Source organism: Pyxicephalus adspersus, chromosome 5, assembly GCF_032062135.1.
Source record: "Pyxicephalus adspersus chromosome 5, UCB_Pads_2.0, whole genome shotgun sequence".
Lineage (NCBI taxonomy): Eukaryota > Metazoa > Chordata > Amphibia > Anura > Pyxicephalidae > Pyxicephalus > Pyxicephalus adspersus.
The window spans coordinates 88,899,391-88,923,133 of record NC_092862.1 but is presented as its reverse complement, the minus strand read 5'-3'; the positions used below and the strand labels follow the sequence as shown (position 1 = coordinate 88,923,133).

Here is a 23,743-nt window from a genome sequence, read left to right as displayed (position 1 = left end):
GGGCCGCAAACCAGCTCTTAGTAGCATTTTTGACGTCAGAAATGTCCTCACAACGTTGCCCTTTCAGGCGTTTCTTCAAATTCAGGAACAGATAATAGTCCGAAGGGGCCAGGTCAGGTTAGTAGGGGGGATGGTGGACCAATTGGAAACCCAGGGTGCTCAATTTGGCAGCCACAACGCTGGACGTGTGCGCAGGTGCATTGTTCTGCAAAAAAAGGATCCCCTTGGTCAACTTTCCACGGCGTTTTGTCTTAATTGCCTCCTTCAGCTGGTCCAGGAGGTTAGCATAATACTGTCAGGTGATACTAGAGCCCTGAGGTAGGTAGTCCACCAACAGAATACCGTCTTTGTCCCAGAAAATTGACGCCATGACTTTTTTGGCCGATGTCTGGGTTTGAAACTTTTTCGGACGCGGGGACCTACTGTAGCGCCATTTCTTTGACTGTTCCTTGGTTTCAGGATCATAGATGTGTAGCCAGATTTCATCCTCAATCACTAACCTAGCCAAAAAGTCCTGTGCAGCTTCAAAATGGGCCAAAACGGCTTTGGATGCTTCAACTCGTTCCTTCTTCTGATCCCTGTTCAAACATTTCGGCACCCACTTCGCTGAAAGCTTGCGCATGTCTAAGATGTGTGCATGTCTAGTGGTAATACCAAACCCAACAGGCTCCCGTGGAGTGTCAAGTATCTGCGCTATCTTTTTTGCGGATATTCGCTGGACCTCAATAATCAGCTCATGGACAGCATCGCATGTTGCCGGGTCGGTTGAGGTAGGGGGGCGCCCACTGCATGGCTCAGCTTCAACGGTGAAATGCCCAATCTTGAAACAAGATATACAGGTTTTGACAGTGCTGTAGGAAAGACACTTCTCCCCCAGTGTTTGTGACATCTCAGTGTGAATGTCCTTTGCTGACTTTACCTGGAGAAACAAAAACTTCATGAGGGCCACAACTCCAACAACGTGAAACGTGCTTGTGCCTCTGCCATCACAGCTTCTCACTAAAAGAAAAAACAGTTTTAGGAATCGCAAAGACTTGATATTTGCACAGTTACATACTAAGATATTAGGCTGTCATATGCCCTTACACTCGTTTTTCTATCTCATCTGGAAGGGGACAAAGCCAGGAACTTCTCAGCACCCCCATGTATAATTTGCATTCTGAATAAAATCTGAATAAAAGACTTTTATTTTTACTTGTGCAGCATAACTTGGATGTATTTTGTGTGCATTTGTGTTACAAATTTACCTAGCTAGCAAGCTTGCGTGGCTGTAAATGGTGATACAATAAGATCTATAAAAAGATCACATTACTACACATTTTGAATATAATGACATATTAACAAGAATCTTGCTTGAGAAATTGTAAAAATACCTTTTAAACCTGAGAAGCTTTAGGTTTGCATCCAGTGATTGCATAAAAAAACTTAAAAACTCATTTATGGTGGGAGTCTCTCTTCTAGTGATGGTATGCTCAATAGAAAAAGTAATATATATTAGACCTGTTAAGTATTGGAATTTCTATGATATGTGTAAAGGACTAAAAGCACTGCAGTATTTGCTTGATATTTAAACTGTATGAACAAAGCCCTATAAACAGAACATTATGCATAGCTCCTGCATAGTAAATCAAAAAGGCCTTTAGGGAAATATAAACTATTGACTACTAGAGCAGATTAAAACAATATATCATAAAATAAAAAAATCAGAGAGTTAATAAATAGGGTTCATTTACCGTTGGTAAATTCTTATTCTAAGTGAGAGCAATTTAGTGGCTAATTTGCGATTTCAGTTTAAAAAGAAATATGTGTGAATACTGTACCTACAAAAAGAGGTTTTAACCCTTAAAGAAGAAACTGCCCTTTCAGTGCAACTATTCCAATGTCTAGGGGGGGATATGAAAGATAAGGTAAGGTAATCATAGACATGCCTTTAATTCTTACATTGCTGAGGTAGCCCCACTAGCCCCACCAAATCCTGGGGTTCCGCTTCAAAAAAAAGTTTGGACTTTTGAACAGTCTAATTTTATTTGTGCAGGGTTCAATATATGTTATTAACACATTTTCAAACTACTGTGCTTAATATATGTATAAATGAGTCAGTTTAGTGCCTAAACTGAATCCATCTTACTTTATTTTAAAAATACTATACTATACAAAGAAAGATTTCTGAAAATCTTACTAAATAATCCTTGTTTTGGCATCCAATTAAGGATACAGGAATTGTATTTTTGGGTTTTACTTCAACCTACAGTAGGGTTGTACCCTGTTTCCCCGATTATAAGGCACTCTCTTATATTTTTTGAAATGCCAAAATATGCCCTGGGTCTTATTTTCAGGGGATGTCTTATTTTTCCATGAAGAAGACTACAGTACACATTTATTGTTGAAAGTCACTCATGATCACTCATGTTCCATTGATTGTCCCCTTCTGATCACTCATGTTCCATTGATTGTCCCCTTCTGATCACTCATGTGCCGTTCATATTCCCCTTCTGATCACTCTATGCCATTGAATGTCCCCTTCTGATCACTCTATGCCATTGATTATCCCCTTCTGATCACTCTATGCAATGATTGTCCCCTTCTGATCACTATGAAATGATTGTCCCCTTCTGATCACTATGAAATGATTGTCCCCTTCTGATCACTCTATTCCATTGACTCCATTGTCCCCTTCTGATCACTTACCCGTAATTAAGTGCAGGGATCTCCGTTAGGGCAGGGATCAGCAGCTTGCTTCCTTGTTCAGAATCGCGGGGGCACGTGTGCAGGCTTTTTACTTTCAGTTTGGCTCAAGAATAGACACTCCCTGCAGCCAGCATCAAAGACACACACGCTGCAGCCAGCATAAAGGACACACACGCAGGATCAGATATCTGGAGCTGTCTTATAAACGGGTGAGTGTCTTATTTTAATTATTTTTTAAAAAATCGGGGGTGGCTTACTTAATGGGGATGTCCTAAAATCGGGGAAACACGGTATGTTGAGAGAACCAATGGGTTGTACCACTGTGTCCATCAGTGGACTCCAAGAAAATAATTTTACAGTAAGATATTACAAAGATTTTTTTTTCTTTCTCATCCACTGATGGAGACAGGGCATGTCGTAACTTTGGTATGTTCAAAAGAGGTCCTTTGGGATGGTGCAACATACAACATAAAACTGCCTGCACAACAAGCCATCTGAAAAAACTAATATCCAAGGCTATAATTAAAAGGAACAGCACCCAATGGTTCAAAGACACCTACTCAGAAAACACAGTCAAATGTAGACAGTTGAGGCATTGAGCTCAGGGGTCAACAAAAAATGCTTAAGGGACCACAGCAAACCTGGGAGCAGGCTGAAACAACTATTCCCTAAAGAGTGAAGACAAGAAGACTTTAACAACAAGGGTATCCTTCCAAAAAGGCAATGACATGAACCAAGCATGACAAGATTCCCTGTAATCACAAGGAAACAAGGAGTACCATAAAAAGGTAACCAAACATAATAATCATTGGGTTTACACTGATTTAACTATATGAGGGAAAAGGACAAGCCTGTCTGTCCTATGCTAAAGTGACAGAATTTCAAAAATTCAGAGATTCCTCTGATCTTCTAAGACCTTAGACCTAAACAAGATCAATGATGTACAAAGTAGGACAAGAAGATGAAATCATTCTAAAAGAGCAAAAATCCTGAGGACCAGGTTTTACATAAATAACATAGAATCCAAACATCTATCAGAAGATGGCTACAGCAAGGCAGAATCTAATGCTGCCTAGGTATGACCAAGGATAATAGAGATACCATTCTCACCAGGCCTGCCATCAGCGAGGATCAGGAGAGACTGCGGTCTTGGACCTTGTCAAAAAAGGGCCTGGTAGCAACCCAGCAAAATATATGCAGTGTTTTCATTTATGTCCAACTGGACATCACACAGCAGCTAATTCCAGGCTTTGTATAGAGCTGTCAATGAATCTTGCCAGCCTACCAGATCTTCTCAAAGCAGAGATGTATATATTTGTATGTTTTCCTAATTTTGTATTTTTCTCATTTAGAACCTATGAGCAGAACTGACAGACTGTAGGGTCACTGAAAGTTCACTAACGTTCAGATACTTAACTCTTTCTTGCCTACAGCAGAGCCCTGGTGTACCAGGGTGTTGGTTGGGGGCAAGCTCAGAAGTCTGACAGGAGCAAATATTCCTCTGCATCACTAAGCAGCTGGCACATTTTCAGCCACTTAGCACTGCAGTAGATTTGACAGAATTGTTATCACCTCTGATATGAACTAAGACTCAAATATAACACTACATTGATTACACTATTACAACCCTAAAAGTGATTACACTGAGACACTAGGAAGTGGAGTCACAATACACAGGAACTGGACATTTGGGGCATTATACAAAGACAATAAAAAATGTGATGTATTTAGGGGGAGGGCATTAAAAAGATGAAACACTGTATATGGGATCACTAGAAATCTGACATAATTATAGGGGTTACTGAACACCTATGACACAAAGAACTGGGAGCAATAAATTTGTTGTGTGTTGCCCCACCCACTTTTTGACCACCCGGCTACAGCTTCCACTTCACCCTGCTAAAAAAAAATTCTAGGGAGAAACCACAGTTGGAAAAGTTCTAACTACAGGTAGTGATGGTGGTTATCTTCAAGTGCAAGTTTCAGGCCAATCAGGAGTCAGGTTCAGATAGGGTCAATTAATTAAAAGACAGGCTTCTCACTGCTCTCACAGGTCAGCAAAGTGCCACTAAAGTGAGGTACACTGTTAGGAGGGACATGGGGGCACATGTAGGAACATCCTGATGACATATCAAGCAGAGAGAAGGAACAGCAAAAATACAGAGTGGCAAGAAAGATGTCAGTGACACAACAAAAATTGCTCAGGGTCTTAAAGGGGGTAATAGGAATTAAACGTTTCAGGAACAAAAAGTTGTCATAAGGAAGATGATTTTATCTTTAGTCAGAGGTCCTTGTTTGTACCATTTATGGTCTGCTTCTTTTTAGAGTATATTTATAGCAATATCCACAACAAATCCTACTACCATCCATATTTAAGTTTTGAAAGGGGGACCATGGGCTATGAGTTTGTCTTTTATCATCATCTTGTATCATGTTTCTCTTTTGCGTCCTGCTGGTACCCGCAGGTCCTTGGGACATGTCTTATTTTTTCCATCTTCAGCCGGCGACTGCAAAGACTTTCTTTGGTGACGTCCGTGCATGCGTCGGTTCGTGCAGGGGAAGCAGCAGGAAATTCAAATAATTTTGTATTGGATTCATAACAAAAAAGCTATATTGAGTCCAATACAAGGAATTTTTATAAAATAAATATATCAATATATTATATACATATTATACATGCTATTGTACAGATATATTACAGGTTTCACTTTTTTTCTTTACAGATTTTTGTGTTTTTTATTTAAAGTTGATTATTACATTTTTTAAATTTTTATTAAATATTGGACATATTTTGGTGAGTTATGCCTAAGAATTATAGGCCTACAATGTAAAAAAAAATTCCATGCAAAAAATTGTAACGGTTTTTGCGTAAAAATACGGACAGAATTAGAACGTTAGGGGGGTAAGGATATTGCACCAGGGGGGTTAATGTTGCACCACTTTGTGGGCATTTGTAAATATTGTGGCCACTGACACCACAGGGCAAGATACATTGCAGCCAACAAAATTGTAGCATAAACATTTCAGGGGGGAGGGGTTATATATATATATATATATATATATATATATATATATATATGCTGTCACTGATATCAATTCTGGGTGGTTAGACCAAGGTGTTCCTAGTCCAACTGTTGTTGGTTACTAAAAGTTTTCCCATGGATTTAATATCTTCCTTTGATAGGCTCAGACAAGCTCTCTGTGCAGAAATGTTATGGAATTTCGGTACATAAACAATATTTTATGGTGGTCCTAATATTCACTTTCTCTGATGAGCCCCTAGAGTCCGTGTCTGACTCTGCCCTCAGCCACGTGGCAGTGCTGAGACTTTGCTAAACATTTGTACATGTCGATTCTAGACACATGCATTGGTATGGGGAGGAGGTTAGGAGGTGCTTTCTTATACTCAGAAGTGCCAGATGCAGTAAGCTGTATCAAAGGAGTGCTGGTAAAGTAAGAAAATAAGGGTCAGGTGGGCCCTTTGCAGGACACATTAGTAAACTGACCATTTTAAGCTACATGTTTAAGGCTACCCTGTCCACAAGGTACCAGTGCTGGGCAAATTGACAGCATCTCTTTAAAGTAATGAATATCCCTTTTTATTGTACAGTGCTGGGTAAGATGTTGACACTTTATAAATACAGTTTATTATTATTAACCACCCGGCCGTTAAGCCTGACCTTGGTTCGGGGTAAGCGAACTTGCTACTATCGTTTACCTCGAACTAAAGTCGAAGTGGCTAAAAATGTAAACAAACGTTATGTTGCAATCCGATTGTCATACAACATACTTACCTTGACATACTTACTTAACATACTTACATACATACTTAACATACTTACTTACCTGTCATAGAAAATACTTACCTTGTCCCAGCAGCTCCTCCGGAGACGTCTTCTCTCTTCTGTGTTCTCCCGGCGAGTGCAGTGACGTCGGTGCATGCGTTGGTGCGGGCGGGAGGCGGGGCAGGAAATTCAAATAACTTTGTACTGAACTCAATACAAAAAAGCTGTAGAGTCCAATACAAAGAAATCTTTATATAACATTTATATAATTGTATTATATATATTATATAAGCTACTGTACAATTACATTATACACTATTTTTTTTTTTAAGATTTTTTTTTATGTTTTATACAAAAAAAATGTATTATTAAATTTATAAAATTTTGGACATATTTCAGTCAGTTATGCGGTAATTCAGTGAATTATAAGTAATTATTGAGTAATTGGGTGAATTATAGCCTACAATCTAAAATAAATTTCCATGCAAAAAATTTAACACTTTTTGCATGGAAGTACAGAGGTTCGGAAAGAATTAGAACACCCGGCGTTCGCGTACGTGTCCCTCGGCGATTCCTGATGATATCAGTGCATGCGCCCGTCGATGGGGGTCGTAGCGGGAAATGCAAATACTTTGTATTGGATTCAATAGAAAGTCCTGTATCCAATCCAATACAAAATAATACAAAATATTTTTATGTGGTTTTGTCTATAGGTATGTGACATTGGACTCTGTTTTAAAATTTACCACATTAGGGAGGTGTTTTAGAAAAATATATTACTATACAGTATACCGAATTATTGCATTTTCGGTATTTTTGATTTATTTATGTATTCTTGTTTAAGCTGATTTTTGTGTTTTTTATTTAATTTTATTAAAAGTAATTTTTTATTTTTTTTTACATGATTGTGTGTTTCAAACTTTTTTTATATTCATGATATCTACTAGAACCTTGATCGGACATATTTCTTTAAGTTACAGGTCTACAATTTAAAAAAAAAACAGTACCGCTTTTGGTACAGAAATCTAGACATCAGTGTAACGCCCAGGAGGTTAATAATAATAATAATAATAATAATAATAAATACTTTAAAGCACAATTCCAGTTGATACTTCCTTAGAAGTTAGAGCAACAGATTTTGTTTTGTAAATAAGGTTTAAACCAAAACTGTGGAAATGGCACATAAAATTTTCACAGTTTTGACAGGTCAGTTTATGGTACCCCTGACTTGACACCTATTTTTATTTTAATTATTATGTATTTTCTGTATTTATAGGAAGCAAGCAACATAACATACCATATATTCACTGGTGTTGGTGGTGGTGTGTGGTGTCCCACACTTGCACCTATGATTCTGTTTATCTGAACCTCTCTGTTCTAGAGAAATTGGGGTTCAAGGTAGGGAAGCGGACAGTTAGATGGGCAGAGGTTTTTATGTTCTAATGATGACATGCTAAAGAAATTTTAGGGGTTTTTATACATCTGTTCCCCACTTGCACCTACATTTTCAGTTTCCTGCCCCTCCCCATTCCAGATAAGTTGGGATTCAAAGTACAGAAGCTGAAAGGGCACCATAGTATTACAATTATAGTTTGGTAAAAGGTAGGTAAATACTTAGGGGGCCCACCCCAATGCTTCTTACTATGTAAGTGGCCCCGGGGGTCCTTAATTTGCATTTTCAATTTTGGGCTAGATGCACTTTCTTACAAAACAGCAACCCAAATCTTCCAATTTCCACAAGTTTTTAAACTCATGAGCCCCACATTTTGAAATTCTTAAACTTAAAAAAAGAAATGTTGGTTAATAGTAGCTATGACAGTCCCCTGTGTACCCTAAAAATTTTAGGTAAATATAACTAACAATTTAGGAGATCTAAAGCACTGAACACAATGAGTTGTTAGGCTGCAGAATCTGACAAGCAGACTTTACACACACAGGGATCATACTGCAGGTTTGATAAATTTCACAGGACGTTTTTATTTTTGGAAGTGATGATATGAAGGCACTGGCTGTCCTGCCCCCATCTGCGATCACATGCATGATGCTCTTTGTGTTACCTAGGTATAGCGCTAGGAGGTGACATCTGAAGTTAGGCTGAATTCACATTGGCAGTAAGGTTGCATTTGCTGTGTTTACCCCTCACTTTCCTCTCGCCAGGAACCACTGCTGCTTGAAACACTGCTAGGCCTGAAAAGCCCAGCACTTACCTCAGGTGCCAGCAGTTATCACCGGTTACCAATCCAAAGTGCCCAGCAGTTATCACAAGTTACCAATCCCAGGTGCCCAGCAGTTATCACAGGTTAACAATCCCAGGTGCACAGTAGTTGCCAAGAAGTAGTCACTCAGGAGGGGCATTTTTACCACCAATGTGAACTAAGCCTAATTTGTTAAGCCACATTGACCACAATATTACCCTACTACAAGGAATTACACTAATAAAACATGGAACTCAAGGGAGTTGGATTAAAATACACAGCACTGGACTGTTGGGGTATAAGACAAAAAAATGGAAAAACTGTCTAACAAGCCAGGCATTAGAAAGTTGGAACAAAGTATAGAGGGCAGGTAGAACACTGACACAATAGCAGGGGTTACTGGATACCTATGGCATAAATAACTAGGACCTCCAAGTTTGCTGTCTAGCCCCGCCCACTTTTTTTACCACCTGGCTACAGTTTACCTACACCCGGCTGAAAAAAAAATCCTGGGGAGAACACTGCAGTGTCACCTATGTGTCCCAGGTACCCATGTACAGAAAAAAGAAATATTATCACCAATTTTATTTCATTCCATATGGACCTTCTACTCATGTTTTATGCAACCTGATTTATCTTTCACAATTTGCATTACTGGTATACCTAAGTTTATATTTTTTATACTTGTTTGTATTTTACACTGTTAGTTAAGGGATAGAATGCAGAAGGGTTAAAGCGGACTTACTATTGAGAGATTCTATAAGACCCATTCTAAAGAATGCTAATTGCCTGGATGAAAAGCTGATCTTTTGGTTTTAGTCACACACCTAAAACATATGTGTGGCTAAAGATGTGTACAGACAGTACATAACTGACAGCAAAACGAATGAGTGCAGTGCATTCAGTGCTGGTTATTCTATGGAGAGGAGAGGGGGAAAGGTGAGCAGGTGGCACCTTTGCATGATGCCCCATAGGATATGATAGTGTTGTAGTAGTCATCGTTTGGATGACAATCATGTGGCATATGCACATAGCAAGTTGTGTGGCAATTAGCAGAACATCTGAACTAGTCAGCGGACCAACAGAGTATCTGAACACAAACCAAGCAAACAATATATTTTAGAGCCAGCTCATAAAAAAAGATTCCATGATTCCTAAGTGAAAGTTTAAGCCCACTCTGTCCAAAACTAAAAAAAAAAAGTTTTGGCTTGACAAACACAACATGTTACATAATCATTATTTTTTTTCTATAAATCATACATTTTGTTCTAATGTTTAATATTGTTAAAAACTGTCTCATACATTTACAATTTTTTTATTGGGATTATCTATTCCACTTTGATATATTTTCTATTTTAGAGAGATTTTACTATAGTTATATAGTTGTAGTTACTTTAGTAAATTAGTCCAAGTGTTTTAACTGATAAACAAAAGAACTAAAAGTAGTAAAATCAAAAAAAGAGAAAAAAAAAAGAGAATAAAAAACAACTTCAGTATTTCAGCTACTTTTTATTTATATTACCTTTTTTAAAGTGTATCAAAAACTTTTTTGTGTCTGAACTGGAAAAACGTTTTAAGCCTTTATTTGTCCACTTTCTGAACTGGTGACCAGAAAACATTTTCCTAACAAATACTCATAATAATAAAGTTTTACTGCTTTGTCACTGTTAGGTGTCCAAAAAAAGCAACATAAGATACAAAAAAAAGGATAATAAAGGTCAACAACAAGAGGAGGTAATATGGGGCCATCTTCCAATACAGAAGTCAGCCCTACAGAAGTATATAGAGATCACCTGCATGGTCAATGAAAGAAAGATTTCAGGTGCATAACTGAAAGATTAGGCCAAACTATGCCCGTAAGGTCTAAGTAAGTATGGAGGAGGGAGGGTCACTAGGGGGCGCATGCGTGAAGCAGACAGGCGGATGTGAGAATCCTGAGCCAGCTCCGCTCTACACCAGGACAAGCAGGGCTGCAAACAGGCACATCAAGCAGCGGTTTGGCAGTACGGAGGGCGGCTTGCAGCTGGAGAAAATCAGCTGCCAACTCACGACTCAAGAGCCGGCAGCAGCGTGTGTTAACACAGGCAGCTTCAGCATGCAGGAGAGCCGAAATGGAGGATTCCTCCATTCACATGTGTCAGGAAAAAAGCGAGTGCTCTAGTGAAACAGAGATGTATACAGGGAGCCTGCCCTCAACACCAGTGGTTCAGTTACAGCCTTCAGATTCAGAAAGCCTTTTGGAAAAATTTCAGTTAATGTTACATACCGCTTTAGAGAGTACTTCTATGAAAATTTCAGAGCACTTTACAAAGGAGCTAAGAGAGTTGGGTCAGCATACAGTACAACTTGAGGGGCGAGTAGATGATGTTACCACTGTCCTAGAGGGCCACGAAGAGGATGTTGAGTATTTGAAACAGGAGGTACAGCTTTTACATCATAAAATGGAGGATTTTGAGAACAGAGCTCGCCGCTCTAAACTCCGCATACGTGGCTTACCAGAAAGCATAATTGATCTTAATACAATAGCGACTGCCATTTTTTGTAATATATGTCCCGAGATAGCAGTAGAAAAGCTAGAATTGGACCGTGTACACCGCACATTAGTAAAACCAAAAGCTGATGGTCCACCAAGGGACATTGTGGTTAAGTTGCATTACCCCTATGTCAAAGATGCGATAATGAAGGCAGCCAGAAAGAAGGAACCCCTCACTTTTTAAGGTCATAATTACCAGCTTTATATGGACTTGGCTCCAGCAACGATATTGCGCCACAGAGAGATAAAATCATTCCTTCAGATCCTACAGAATGAACAGATCCCCTATAGATGGGGCTATCCCTTTAAATTTGTTATTTACATATGTGGGCAAGCTACAAGCTATCTCTTCATTAGAGGAAGCCAGAAATCAGTTTCAGGAAATAGGTATTAATGCCTGTGATCAATATGAGAAATCAGACCAAGTGGAAAATTCTAACCCGCCAACATCACGAATACCTGAAATACATCAGCAAAAGAGGACTAAGGAGCGTAAGCTCACAGATCCACCTAAACGTTTGAGACTCTCTCAGAGCAATATCTGAATACTTAATGTATTTGTGCCCCTTCTTTTTCTTTTTTATTCCTGCTTTATTTAGGGGTTATGGAATTATTGTTGGTCAAAAATGTATGAAGGCCCCTTGTCAAATTGATATATTATTCCTGTAAATGCAGGTATTTTTCAACGAGCTTATCTGGGATATTAGTTATGTATTTGCAAAGAGCATGATTTTTTTTTTTTAAATGGTTAGTTGAATATTTAGAAAATGGCTTGATGTTAATAAGTATTTATTGATGGGCCCTGGTCCTGGTGTAGAGGTCAATGTGTTCTCTTGTAAGTTGCCAGGGATATCCTCCACCATTTAATTGGGGATATGCCTGACGACATTCTTGGGGAGACAGGAAAGATTCTGTCTACTCTTAATTATATTGCATTTTTGTATTATCAGAAAGCGAGGAGGCAGGGTGAGAGCGGATCTCCACTCTGCACACCCTGGGTTTATATAGTATGCATAATGTCTAGTGTTTTGTTTATTCAGTGTTACCCCTGTCTTAGTTTGTATCTTTTCCCTTTTGTTTCCGGTGTAAGGCAGGAGGCATATTGTATAAATGTTTGTGATAGGAAAAGGGTATATACGAATTACTTGGAAAATATAGAGAAATGGTCATTTCAATTCTCTTTCTTAATGTACAAGGTCCTAAGTCCCCAGTTAAAAGCCTTTCGTTATTTTCATATACGTAAAGCAGATGTAATATGCCTACAGGAGACACGTTTCTCTACCTCCTCCTGTCCAAAATATTTTCAGCGGCCTACTCAATTGTTTTCAAAGCTAATGCAGCAGTAAATTAAAGAGGGGTGCCTATTTGGCTTTAGGAAGACAGTGTAATTTTAATTGGATAGAAAGGTGGTGGATGAAGATGGTCGATACTTGATATAGGTTGGAACATTAAATGACGCTAAAGTGACATTGGTGTCTTACTATGCTCCTAATGAGAATCAGCTGCTTTTTTTGAACAGCTGATTTTGGTGCGTAAAAATGTGCCAGGGTATTTGAAGATGTGTGGTGACACCAATGTTCCACTAATACCAAGTATGGATAAGAGAAGAATATATATGGATACTGCTGTATCTGAGGATAATATATTATCAAATAAGTTGCTGGATTTGGTGAAATCTGAAATGTTGTCAGATATGTGGAGGGAATTACATCCCAAAGAAATGGAGTATACATATTTTTCCCATCCCCATCAACTATTTACCTGTATAGACCATATTTTAATACATCAAAAAGCATTGCCCTTGGTTTTGTCTTGTGATATTTTGGTGGTCTCATGGTCAGAGCATGACACAGTTTGGGCTACATTGTCTTCTCTTTTTCCTATACCTGATATGTTAAGATGGTCACTTAACGACTCTCTGCTCAGTAACCCTGTAGGTAGACCAAATAGTACAAGGGATTTTGGTTGACTATTTCTTTTAAATCAACAACCTTCGACATCACTGGTTGTGCTATGGGCGGAGCATAAGACGGTGGTAAGGGGACGACTCATACAGATAGCCACACAGATTAAAAAGGAACGTAGGGCAAAAGTAATGGAGTTAGAATCTAAATATGAAAAGCTGAGAATGCAATACAAAACATCATTAAATAAGGGTAAAAGATGACAAATGGAGGAAGTCGGTACACAATTGAATCTTTGCACAGCATCTATAGCTGGGAAGACGTTGAGATGGTCAAATAACAAATTTTATAGATATAGTAATAAAATGCAAACATCATTGGCAAATAGTCTGAGGTACTCGGAAAGACGCCCAAACACCTATAGACTGAGGGTAAAGGGGATTGGTCCCACTAGTAAACTGTACCAAACCCCTTATTCTTTTGATAAGAGAGCTATGGAAACATTCTTTCAGTCTATAAATTTTCCAAAAATTACTGCTAATAGAATAGAAATTATGGAAGCCCCTATCACCTTGTTGGTGGTGATTAAAGCTTTTGAGGATCTTAAACCCAGTAAGAGAGCAGGAACTGATGGGTTCACGGCAGTATATTAAAAAAATACCAGCAAATACTGGGACCTTATTTGGTGGAGACATTTAATGGGATTTTGAAAGGGGAAGCCCTTTACTCGAGTATGTTGGAAGCAGCCATCTGTATGCTACCAAAACCCTCTACTGATGCAATGAATTGGTCTAATTATAGGCCGATTTTTCTTCTTAACCACCTGAGCGTTACACTGAGGTCTAGATTTCTGTACCAAAAGTGATCCACTGTTTTTCATGAAATTTTTTTTTTAAATTGTAGACCTGTAACTTACAGAAATATGTCCGAACAGGGGTTCTAGTAGATAATATGAATATAAAAAATGTATTTACTTTTATTTTTTTTTATTTTTTTGTATTGGATTGGATACCGGAGTTTGTATTCAATCCAATACAAAATGAGCGTTTGAATTTACCAGTTATGTACTTTGTATTAATTTTATATTATTTTGTATTGGACTGGATACGCAAGTTTGTATCCAATCAAATACAAAATATAAATTTGAATTTCCAAGTTATTTACTTTTTTTTTATTTTTTGTATTGGATTGGATACGCAAGTTTGTATCCAATCAAATACAAAATATAAATTTGAATTTCCAAGTTATTTACTTTTATTTAATTTTTTTTTATTTTTTGTATTGGATTGGATACGCAAGTTTGTATCCAATCAAATACAAAAGATAAATTTGAATTTCCAAGTTATTTACTTTTATTTTATTTTTTTTTATTTTTTGTATTGGATTGGATACAGGAGTTTGTATTCAATCCAATACAAAATGACAGTTTGAATTTACCAATTACAAACTTTGTATTTATTTGAATTATTTTGTATTGGATTGAATACAGGAGTTTGTATTCAATCCAATACAAAATGACAGTTTGAATTTACCAATTACAAACTTTGTATTTATTTGAATTATTTTGTATTGGATTGAATACAGGAGTTTGTATTCAATCCAATACAAAATGAATGAATGAGTTTCTATTTGAATTTCCCGCACACGCGCCGACATCATCACGCACGCAGGGAGGAGCCGTCCGTTTTTTTTTCTCCGCCGGACGGCTTCTCCCTGCAGAGATCATCCGGCGCTGGACGAAGACGGACGTGGACCATCAGCGGGACCAGTAAGAAGCCGGCCGGTATCTTGTGTTCAGCCGGCCGGGATCTTGTGTTCAGCCGGCCGGGCGGCGGAACGCAAGATGCCGGGCAGCGGAACACAAGATACCGGCCGGCATCTTACCGGTCCCGCTGGCACCCGACGCTGGAGAGGGAGATCGACGGACGACGCTGGAATAGGAAGACGACGCTGGAATCCTTACCTCCATGGTCCCGCTGGATGTGCACAGCGGGACCATGGAGGTAAGGCTGTGACAAAATTATGGGGTTAACCATCCTAGCCATTTTTTTTTGCCCGACCTTCGTACGGGCATACCGGCTAGGTGGTTAATCTGGATCCAAAGATGTTTGCGACAATATTGGCGTCCCAATTGGAAGATAGTTTGGGTGACCTAGTGTCGGCTGACCAAACAGGCTTTATACTCAGACGACAAGCGGGAGACACAGGGAGGATATTGCATTTATTTCAACAAGCTAAACAAAATAAGACATCAGCTTTTTACTGAGTTTGGATATAGGTAAAGCGTTTGACTCAGTGTTATGGCCATATCTTATATCATTATTAAACAAATGGGGCTTTGGAGAGAACTTTTGTAAATGGGTTTCCTCATTTTATGACTCCTCTATGACATTTATACAATATATGGGTTACTGTTCAGAACGTTTTTCTATGGGCAGAGGTACCAGGCAGGGTTGCCTACTGTCGCAATTGCTTTTTGCACTGGCAGTTGAACCCCTGGCTATAGCTATCCGAAATAATGTTGACATTCAAGGTATAGAGATAAATGGGGAACAACTTAAACTCTGTCTTTTTGCGGATGATATTCTCCTTAGTCTGACAAACGCCATGGTAACCTTGCCTAACCTGATGAAGGTAATGGAAGGCTTTCAGGCCTTCTCGGGGCTGCAGTTAAATAAATCAAAATGTAAGGCTCTTAATATTAGTTTATCAACAGAAGTGTTAAAACTGCTTAAAGAATCTTTTCCCTTTCAATGGGAGTTAAAAAGAATTAGCTACATGGGTATATATATTCCTTCATCATATGAACTCCTGTATAGTGTCAATATCCCTGATTTGGTTATACATTTGATCGGTTTATTAGAAACATGGAAACGTTATCAAATCTCATGGTTGGGACGCATAGCTTCTATAAAGATGTCCTGGTTACCAAAGTTCCTATATCCCATGAGAGTTCTTCCATTAGGTATGCCTAACCAGGTAATAAAAATGCTACAAAGCAAAATGTTAGAATATATTTGGGGGGCAAAGCACCCACGAGTTACAAGACATACCTTACACCGATCTAGGAACCTGGGCGGCCTATCGGTGCCGCATTTGAGTTCATACTATAAGGCTGCTCAAGTTACTCCCCTGTTACAGTATCATGCCCAAAAGAATATTCCTAAATGGGTTTTAATTGGGAAAACATTGGTGGCGCAAATTTATTAGATACATTTCTCTGGATTCCAGAGGTACAACGGCACCATATCACCAATCCAATACTGAGACACTCATTAAAAATATGGGACTCTATTAGATATATGGGGGGCCTTATGTCTGGCCATAGCCCAGTAAGTTCTATAATTGGGAACCCGTTGTTTCCTCCTGGTCTGGAGGAACCGAGGCGTTTTTCTTGGTGGGTAGAAAAGGACTTATATAGAATTTGTCATTTTATTAATATGGCAGGGATTTTATCTTTTAGTGAGATTAGAGAAAAATATGAGAAAAAAATACCTAACTCTTTAGGTATCTCCAGATCAGGCATTTTATACAAACTAGGTTGAAATTAACTGTTGGAATTAATAATATGACCTGGTTTGAGAAACCATGTGTACAGAACGTAAAGATAAAAGCAGTTTTATCAGCTTTGTATAATACTTTACAGACAAGTATGGCCATGCCATCCTATAAACATAAATGGGAGGCAGATATGGGTATGTCACTGCAACAAGAAGATTGAAATCACATATGGACTGCAGTGGCCCATAGTAGCATTAATGCTTTAGAGGTAGAAACCAACTATAAATTGATGTTAAGATATGGTATATGGTTCCATCTAGGCTTACTAAATTCAAGCTGACCTGTGAGGGTAAATGTTTTAGAGGATGTAATAAACATGGTGGTCTAAAGCCCCCAATGTGCAACAAGTTAAAAATAAAATGTCCTGGTTTTTGGTGAACGAAAAGATGAGAGCGATATTGAATGCCTTGGTTCCTAAATTTAAAAAAATATGGTCACCATGGATTGAGCATTATATGAATAACAGCTGGAATTGGTCAATATTGACCATATAATCACATTAATAACTATGTAGGCTGTAACATATGTTCCATAGCCATATGTGGCAGTGTTAGCCTGCCTGCCTTCTGTCCCCCACCTTTCCTTGGTCTTTGTGTTTTAGTGGTTTTCGATATTGTATGTAATATGTTAAGAGTATTTGGGTATATATGTCACGCTTAACTGAGTTGTAAAGATAAAGTAGGAAAAGTAAATTATAATTAAATAAAGTAAAAATACACAGTGTTTTTAGTAGAAGAATTGGTTAATAAAGGTGAACCCCTATTGTATTGTTAAGATTAAGGGAGTAATGGAGATTGAAACTTTAGGGAATGAACAATGGTCAAAAGATGAAGTATGGAAGGCTACTTCCTCTCACCCTAAATATCACAGCGGGATATTAAATAAAATACACAATTTTAAATAGGATTTGGATAAGGATTCACAGGTCACAAATAGAAGTAGGGTTTGTAGAATTTTGTTGTAATGGAGCGAAATGTATTAATACTTTTTCTTCTCTTATTGATAAATTAGTCACATGTTTGTTTTGACTATTCTAATAGGTAAAGGGTTACAGTAGATAATTTTGTCACTGAAGAATATATGAGGGGGGTGGGAAGGGGGAAGCAGTCTATAATATAGAAATAAAAAAATTAGGAGTATACTGTGTATTGAGATAATAACCTTAATAAAAGATAGGGATCGAGAACTGAGAAATACTAAAGGTTGGGATAGAAATATATATTCAAACTTGAAGATTGTGTTGTATAGAGATTACATTGTTTTCTTATGATTTGTTGGAAATTGAATATTGAATGACACATTTTATGCTGGCTTGTTTATTTGTATGATTAAAATGAAAATTAATAAAGAAATTGAAACAGAAATATGGAGGAGGGAAAGGTGGTTTAGTATTCTATAGGGTGCAAAATATTATCAGTTTGCTGTGGGATAAAGTTTCTAAAAGGGAACTATATTTGTGACAGGCAATTCTTAAAGCCACAACCTCTTTTAGGGATACTTGTTCCAGGCTTAAAAAGATATTTTCTTCCAAGCTCATTGGAAACCGGCTGATATCTATGTCTAGAATGTGCAACTTACGGTTTTGAAACAATGTCCATTAAATATTTCCCATTGTAGGAGTCCAGACCTGCAGAAATCATCCACCTAGGTGGGCCATGCATATTATGAGTGGTTGTTGGTCTTTCCAATGTACAGGTAATGTGGAGGGCTTTTTTTCTAACTAAAAGCACCTAGAGTAGAGTCCCAGCACCTCTTTTTCACAGATTTTCCAAGTCTGTAAATGTCTGAGAAGGGGAACAGCTGTCAGTGAAAATGGCAGCTATCCTGTGAATACAGGCTTCACATGCATGCTTCAATACTGGACAGTAACTCAGCAGCCTAAGTGCTTGGGAAGTGTGAGGATTTGAGGAGGGCCGGTTGTTAAAATACGCCTAACAATTTCCTGCTGACACAGTGATTCAGAGCATTCTGATCACAGTGGAGTGATACATGTCGGAGAATTACAACTCTAAAACTCTCATAAAAGTTTTCCTTACTCTCTTTTCCTCCCATACCTCTGTATTGTGTGCTCTCTGAGGGAAAGGTCTGGTACAGTGTTTGGAGGAGGGGTGAGTGGAGATGGACAGTGGCTGGACTCTGGAGGATTACCAAGTTGTGAGTTCCGGCACTTTTTTTCTTATAAAAAAAGCACTTGGTACGTGTATACTTTACTAAACTGTATATACCAAATTTCTTTGCTTTTTTGGGGTCTTTTGGATCTAGTAGCCTCAGGCTTCAACAATACTAAACAAGTCCAAAAATGCAATTAACTGCTACTAGCAGTGCCATAGCCTAAACAAATTTATTAATCTTACATACATTACTAGTCATAAATGTGGGCATTACAAACTAGGCCTTTGAAAAAAAAATGCATACGCATAGAAAGACTTAAATTAAAAATGCATGTCAAAGCGATCAGTAGATGCAGAGATACAGCCAGATTAAGGTAAATAATATATAAAGCTAAACTGATATAAGGTAAAATAAAATAATTTCAATATAGTAAATTTATTTAAAATATAATAGTATAAATTTTTTTAATTGGGGATTGGGCTGATTAACTAAAGGAGCTTAAACTTTTTACTCTCCCAGCGCAGATCTGAACCAGCCCGTCCACTTCCCTGAGCAAGGGATTTGTACGGGGCACGTGGTCCACGGCTCTGGGCGGTGTGCCCCGCCGGCAAAGGTCCCTCTCCTGACCCCGCTCGGGGGGCACCAGCCAGAGCTGCAAGACCACCAACATGTCTGACATGTATATAAGGTTACAAACTTTTGTGACATTCAAACAAACTACTGTCAGCTTCAATAACCTAGCACAGAAAACACACAATGTGATTTTCAATAAAATTACATCATACACAAATATTTATCTGCCATACTTTAAAACAGATACCGCATTGTAGTACACCTGTCAAAATATTTGCATTTTTGTTGTAGAATCCTTTATAACACAAAATCCCAACCTTATTATTTATAAACTTCATTAAAAATAATACATTTATTTTTAACCAGTCAAACTGGTGAGTATATAACTCATTAAAGTTGGCATTTAATATTTCAAATGTTTTGATAGAAATGTAGGTGGTTAAACAGAATATCAGAAAAGGAAAAGATCACGTATTTTCAATACACGTAAACTTATTTGGCATAATTTACATTACCTTCTAACCAAACCTCTGCTTAAATTAAACTAGGGAAATGTGACAGTTGTTTGCTTATATTAGTGTTTAGTAGATGTTATAAATTATCCAGATATAATACATATTTACATTTTCTTAATAATGAGGATGTATGCTTAGGAACACAAGAAATTAAGTGTTTCCTGAAGATGGCAGTAATTTTGAAAGTCATAGAAGCATTTCAAATCCATAACAATATCATAGTTGAGGCGTTAATGCAAATTCCCCTAAAAACCAACTTTCAGTTCAAGGCATTAACAATCTCTAATTTGTAAAATGTACTTTTGCAGTCACTTAAAATATTTATTAAAGAATACATCAATAATTGCGATCTCAGGCCTCAGTATGTCCCACATATATTTAACAGATGTCAATTCAATTTTATATTAAAGGAATGCCATTGCTACTTAGCAATTATGGGGATAAACCCTAAATGTGCAATGTCAATGGCACACCTAGGGCCTAGAAGATTATTCAGTAGTAAATGCACATACTCCTAGCTACACCCCAGTGATCTACAGACTGGGATGGCTGATAATCTGTTCTGACAATCTAATTGTGGTAGATCAAGACAATGATAATTTCAATAATGTATTCATTTTATCGATAATGCATCTTACAATCTAATTGTACAATTTCCTATAGTCATGACAACTGTGAAGTTCAAAATCCTGATAGAAAATAATAAATTGTTCAGGTGACTTACATTATCTAGTTTTGCTGAATTTAAATGCGATTATACAAAGGTTATACAAACACGTTGTAAAGCATAAGGTCAGTTTTTGGTTTATAAATGTTGCCTAAAAAATTTTCAAAAATGTGTTTTGATTTTGGAACAAAATAAACAGATCAGCATTTTGCCATGCATAACATACTTTAGTGACTGGATGGTAGTTCTGCAAATGTGTGTCTCTGATCAAGCTCCTATTTGGTTTTACATAAATATTTATTTAATATGGCTTCATCTTTCTTTAAATCAAACCAAGCAATACAGATTCCATTTGCCACCTTGTTCGAACTGCAGTTTTTTTTTTAATGCTACAGGATGTATTAGAAATTAAAGGGTCATATGTGAACCTTGTATGTGTAAATGAGGAGATAAAAACAGATCGGGTGCATCATAATATATAAAGCAGAAAACATTTCTGCCTTGTAAGGTACACGGTCTTCTATGAGATAAAGTAGGAAGTCCTCAGCAGGCAGCAAGCACGCCAGTTCTCCTAATCAGTGAAGTAAAGGTATAGCAGACCTATCATAGAGGGATTGTGTATACTACCATTGCTGAACTTATTGTAAAGACTCCAACTCACTTTGGATAAAAATCTGATCTTTTGGCTTAAGTAGTTTAGGCCACATACCAAAAAAGCAAGCAGATATATATGACAAGTTATGTTTCAATTACCTGAACACCTGAGCTACATACTCATTCTGGGTCATTGATTCAGAAGATATTAAAGGCAGAGGATCAGAACACCAACCAGGCAACCTCTACTTTTTTAAGTCAGAAATGACAGTTTACATAATATTTTAGTGAAATGTCAACTTTAGGTAACACAACACAAAAAATATAACATACTATTGTACCCATAAGGAATAAAGAACTTACCATTCTCCAAAGTGTGTGTCTTTTAACGCTGACAGATGTGGCCGTAACAATGATGTGAGAAACAGACACCATGAAACCAAAAATAATTGCCAGCAGGGTTCTAACAGGCAGCAAAGCATAGGACACGAACGTCACCAGCATGAGTTGCCACATTCCTTGATCTGATGAAGATGGGGGTTCCAGGCCATAGGCACCCAAGGAGAAAGGGCAACATAAAAAGGAAAAAGTAAAACTGAACAGCAAGGTGAGCTTGACAATTTGCTGCAGCTGTGTTACCTGCAGATATTTGACATTGGTGACAATGAAAAGGGATACAAAAATAATACAGTGTACTGGATGGGAACCTTTAGAGATGGTCAAGCTAGGTCCAGACATGAGCTCCACCAAGGCTAAAGTCGCTGTCATGATGATTAACACAGCCAGAGCCTTCAAGGTTGAGGTCTGCTCCAGTTTTAGGTTGTAATTCTGGAAGAGGGATTCCAGCTCTTTGCAGTCAAACTCGTCTTCGCATGCGATGGCATCCAGAGGGGGGGCGGGGGAGCAGTGGCACTTCTTCCGTCTGGTTTTGACTTTCTGAAACGGTATTTCCTCCATATCAGTGCCATTCATAAACTCCAGAAGAAAACGTGAAGTCCCTTCCTCCTGTTTATTCGCACTGACAAGTCATCAAATGAGAGCGCATCAGCAGTGTTGACAACGATACTGCTGGGATGAAGGTAGATTAGACTGTACCAAACGAATTCACGTGAGACAGCTCTGTGTTCATGTGGATTTCCTAATCCAGTGCATTTAGATACAGGAACTCACCACTGGCACAGTCATGAATACCTGGGGGAAAAAAGGCAACCCTCTCGTTTGACCTCAGCTAAAAATTATTCCACAGCCAAATCTGGCTGCATATTTCTCCAGGTGCAAATGATCACTGATGACTGCAATGTATAAGGAAGGAATGAAAATGCTTGGCGCTGCGGTGACTAAATGAGAAGGAAAGGAAAGCACAAGGCGAGAATAGGAAAAAAACAAACCAAAAAACGAACTAGGTGGAAAAGCTGATAAAAAGAATGAAAAGGTAATCCCCTTCCTTCATCTAAGTGCATGTCACTGAGCACTGTCTGCTCAGCGTCTGCGCACTAGATGCTTGGGAAGCCAGACACGTCTCTACAATTTGAGCAGATTGACAAACACTAAACACATTTGACAATATGACCACGTTTGAGTCTGCAAACATCTTCCACTCCTCCCCCTCCTCTCTCCCTGCTATAAAAAGGGCAGACACTTGCATTACTTCAGATTAGGCATTTAACTCACGCGTCATAATGAAGTGGGTGGTACGAGAGATGAAGCTTGGTGGTGTTATATGAAATATGGCATCACACGGCTGTGAAGGCATCTTCCTTGTCCGTGAAAACTTTGTGTGTGTGCTCTCTGCTGATCACAGATTGTGTCCCTAAAGCCGGAGATTATGACTGTAGTGGTACAAGAACACACTATCTTAATATCTAATACTATCATGACTGTGGCAAGACAGAGTGCTGCATTCAGCCATTACCTTACCCAACCCATAACTACATAAGACCAAATAGTGGTTAAATAGCCCGTAGACCTTTTATTACCAATACAAATACTTTCTTAAATATTAATATTAACAATAACAAATCCCAAATAACAAACCCATAACAATGAAATATGAATAACATAACCAGATTTTCATAAAATTCACATAACACTGACCCTTTCACTTTGGTTACCGATCATTTAAGACCTCCTCCATTCACCACCCTGTTTTGGGGATTTGCGCAACCATGATATGTATACTCCCATCACATCTGCACCAAGCTCAGGAACGTTATCAACACTTTTTGCAGTCTCCATCCCATGACCATTTCAAGCATAACTATTTACCACAACATTCTGGAGAATCCACACCAAAGATGGATCTCCTACCCCAATAAAACCACTACCCAAACCAACTTCCTTCAGGGACCCCACCGCAACAAACAACCACCTTCCCACTTAAAGGGTGGGCAGGTGTTAAACTTTTCCCGCACTCTCCAAAACCTTTCTTGCATGCTGCAATCTTTTTCCATCCTTCTGTAAAACTTTTCCCTTGCTTCATAAACCTTTCTTTCACTCTGTCCTCTGAGCGATTGACCACCCCTTATTGTTTCTTCACCTTTTAACATTTTCCCCCTCTAATACCTACGTCTCCTTACCACTCTCACCTAAATTTCCTGAACAATTCCACCTTCAACT

The 23,743-nt window shown here is 38.2% G+C and overlaps 1 protein-coding gene and 1 long non-coding RNA gene across 5 annotated transcripts in view; one reads left to right on the top strand and one right to left on the bottom strand.

The window, feature by feature from the left end:
- The window catches only part of ADCY1 (adenylate cyclase 1), a 496,503-nt gene extending 473,802 nt beyond the window's left edge, over nucleotides 1–22,701 (bottom strand). For all 4 annotated transcript variants that reach the window (XM_072412078.1, XM_072412075.1, XM_072412077.1 and 1 more), the window contains exon 1: nucleotides 21,491–22,701. In XM_072412078.1, coding sequence (XP_072268179.1) covers nucleotides 21,491–22,099 — 609 coding nt within the window. In that variant the 5' untranslated portion in view covers nucleotides 22,100–22,701. The remainder of the gene's footprint in view (nucleotides 1–21,490) is intronic.
- Nucleotides 21,667–23,743, top strand: part of LOC140331237 (uncharacterized) — a 166,541-nt gene continuing 164,464 nt past the window's right edge. The window contains exon 1 of the long non-coding RNA XR_011920901.1: nucleotides 21,667–21,734. This is a non-coding gene — a long non-coding RNA (uncharacterized lncRNA). The remainder of the gene's footprint in view (nucleotides 21,735–23,743) is intronic.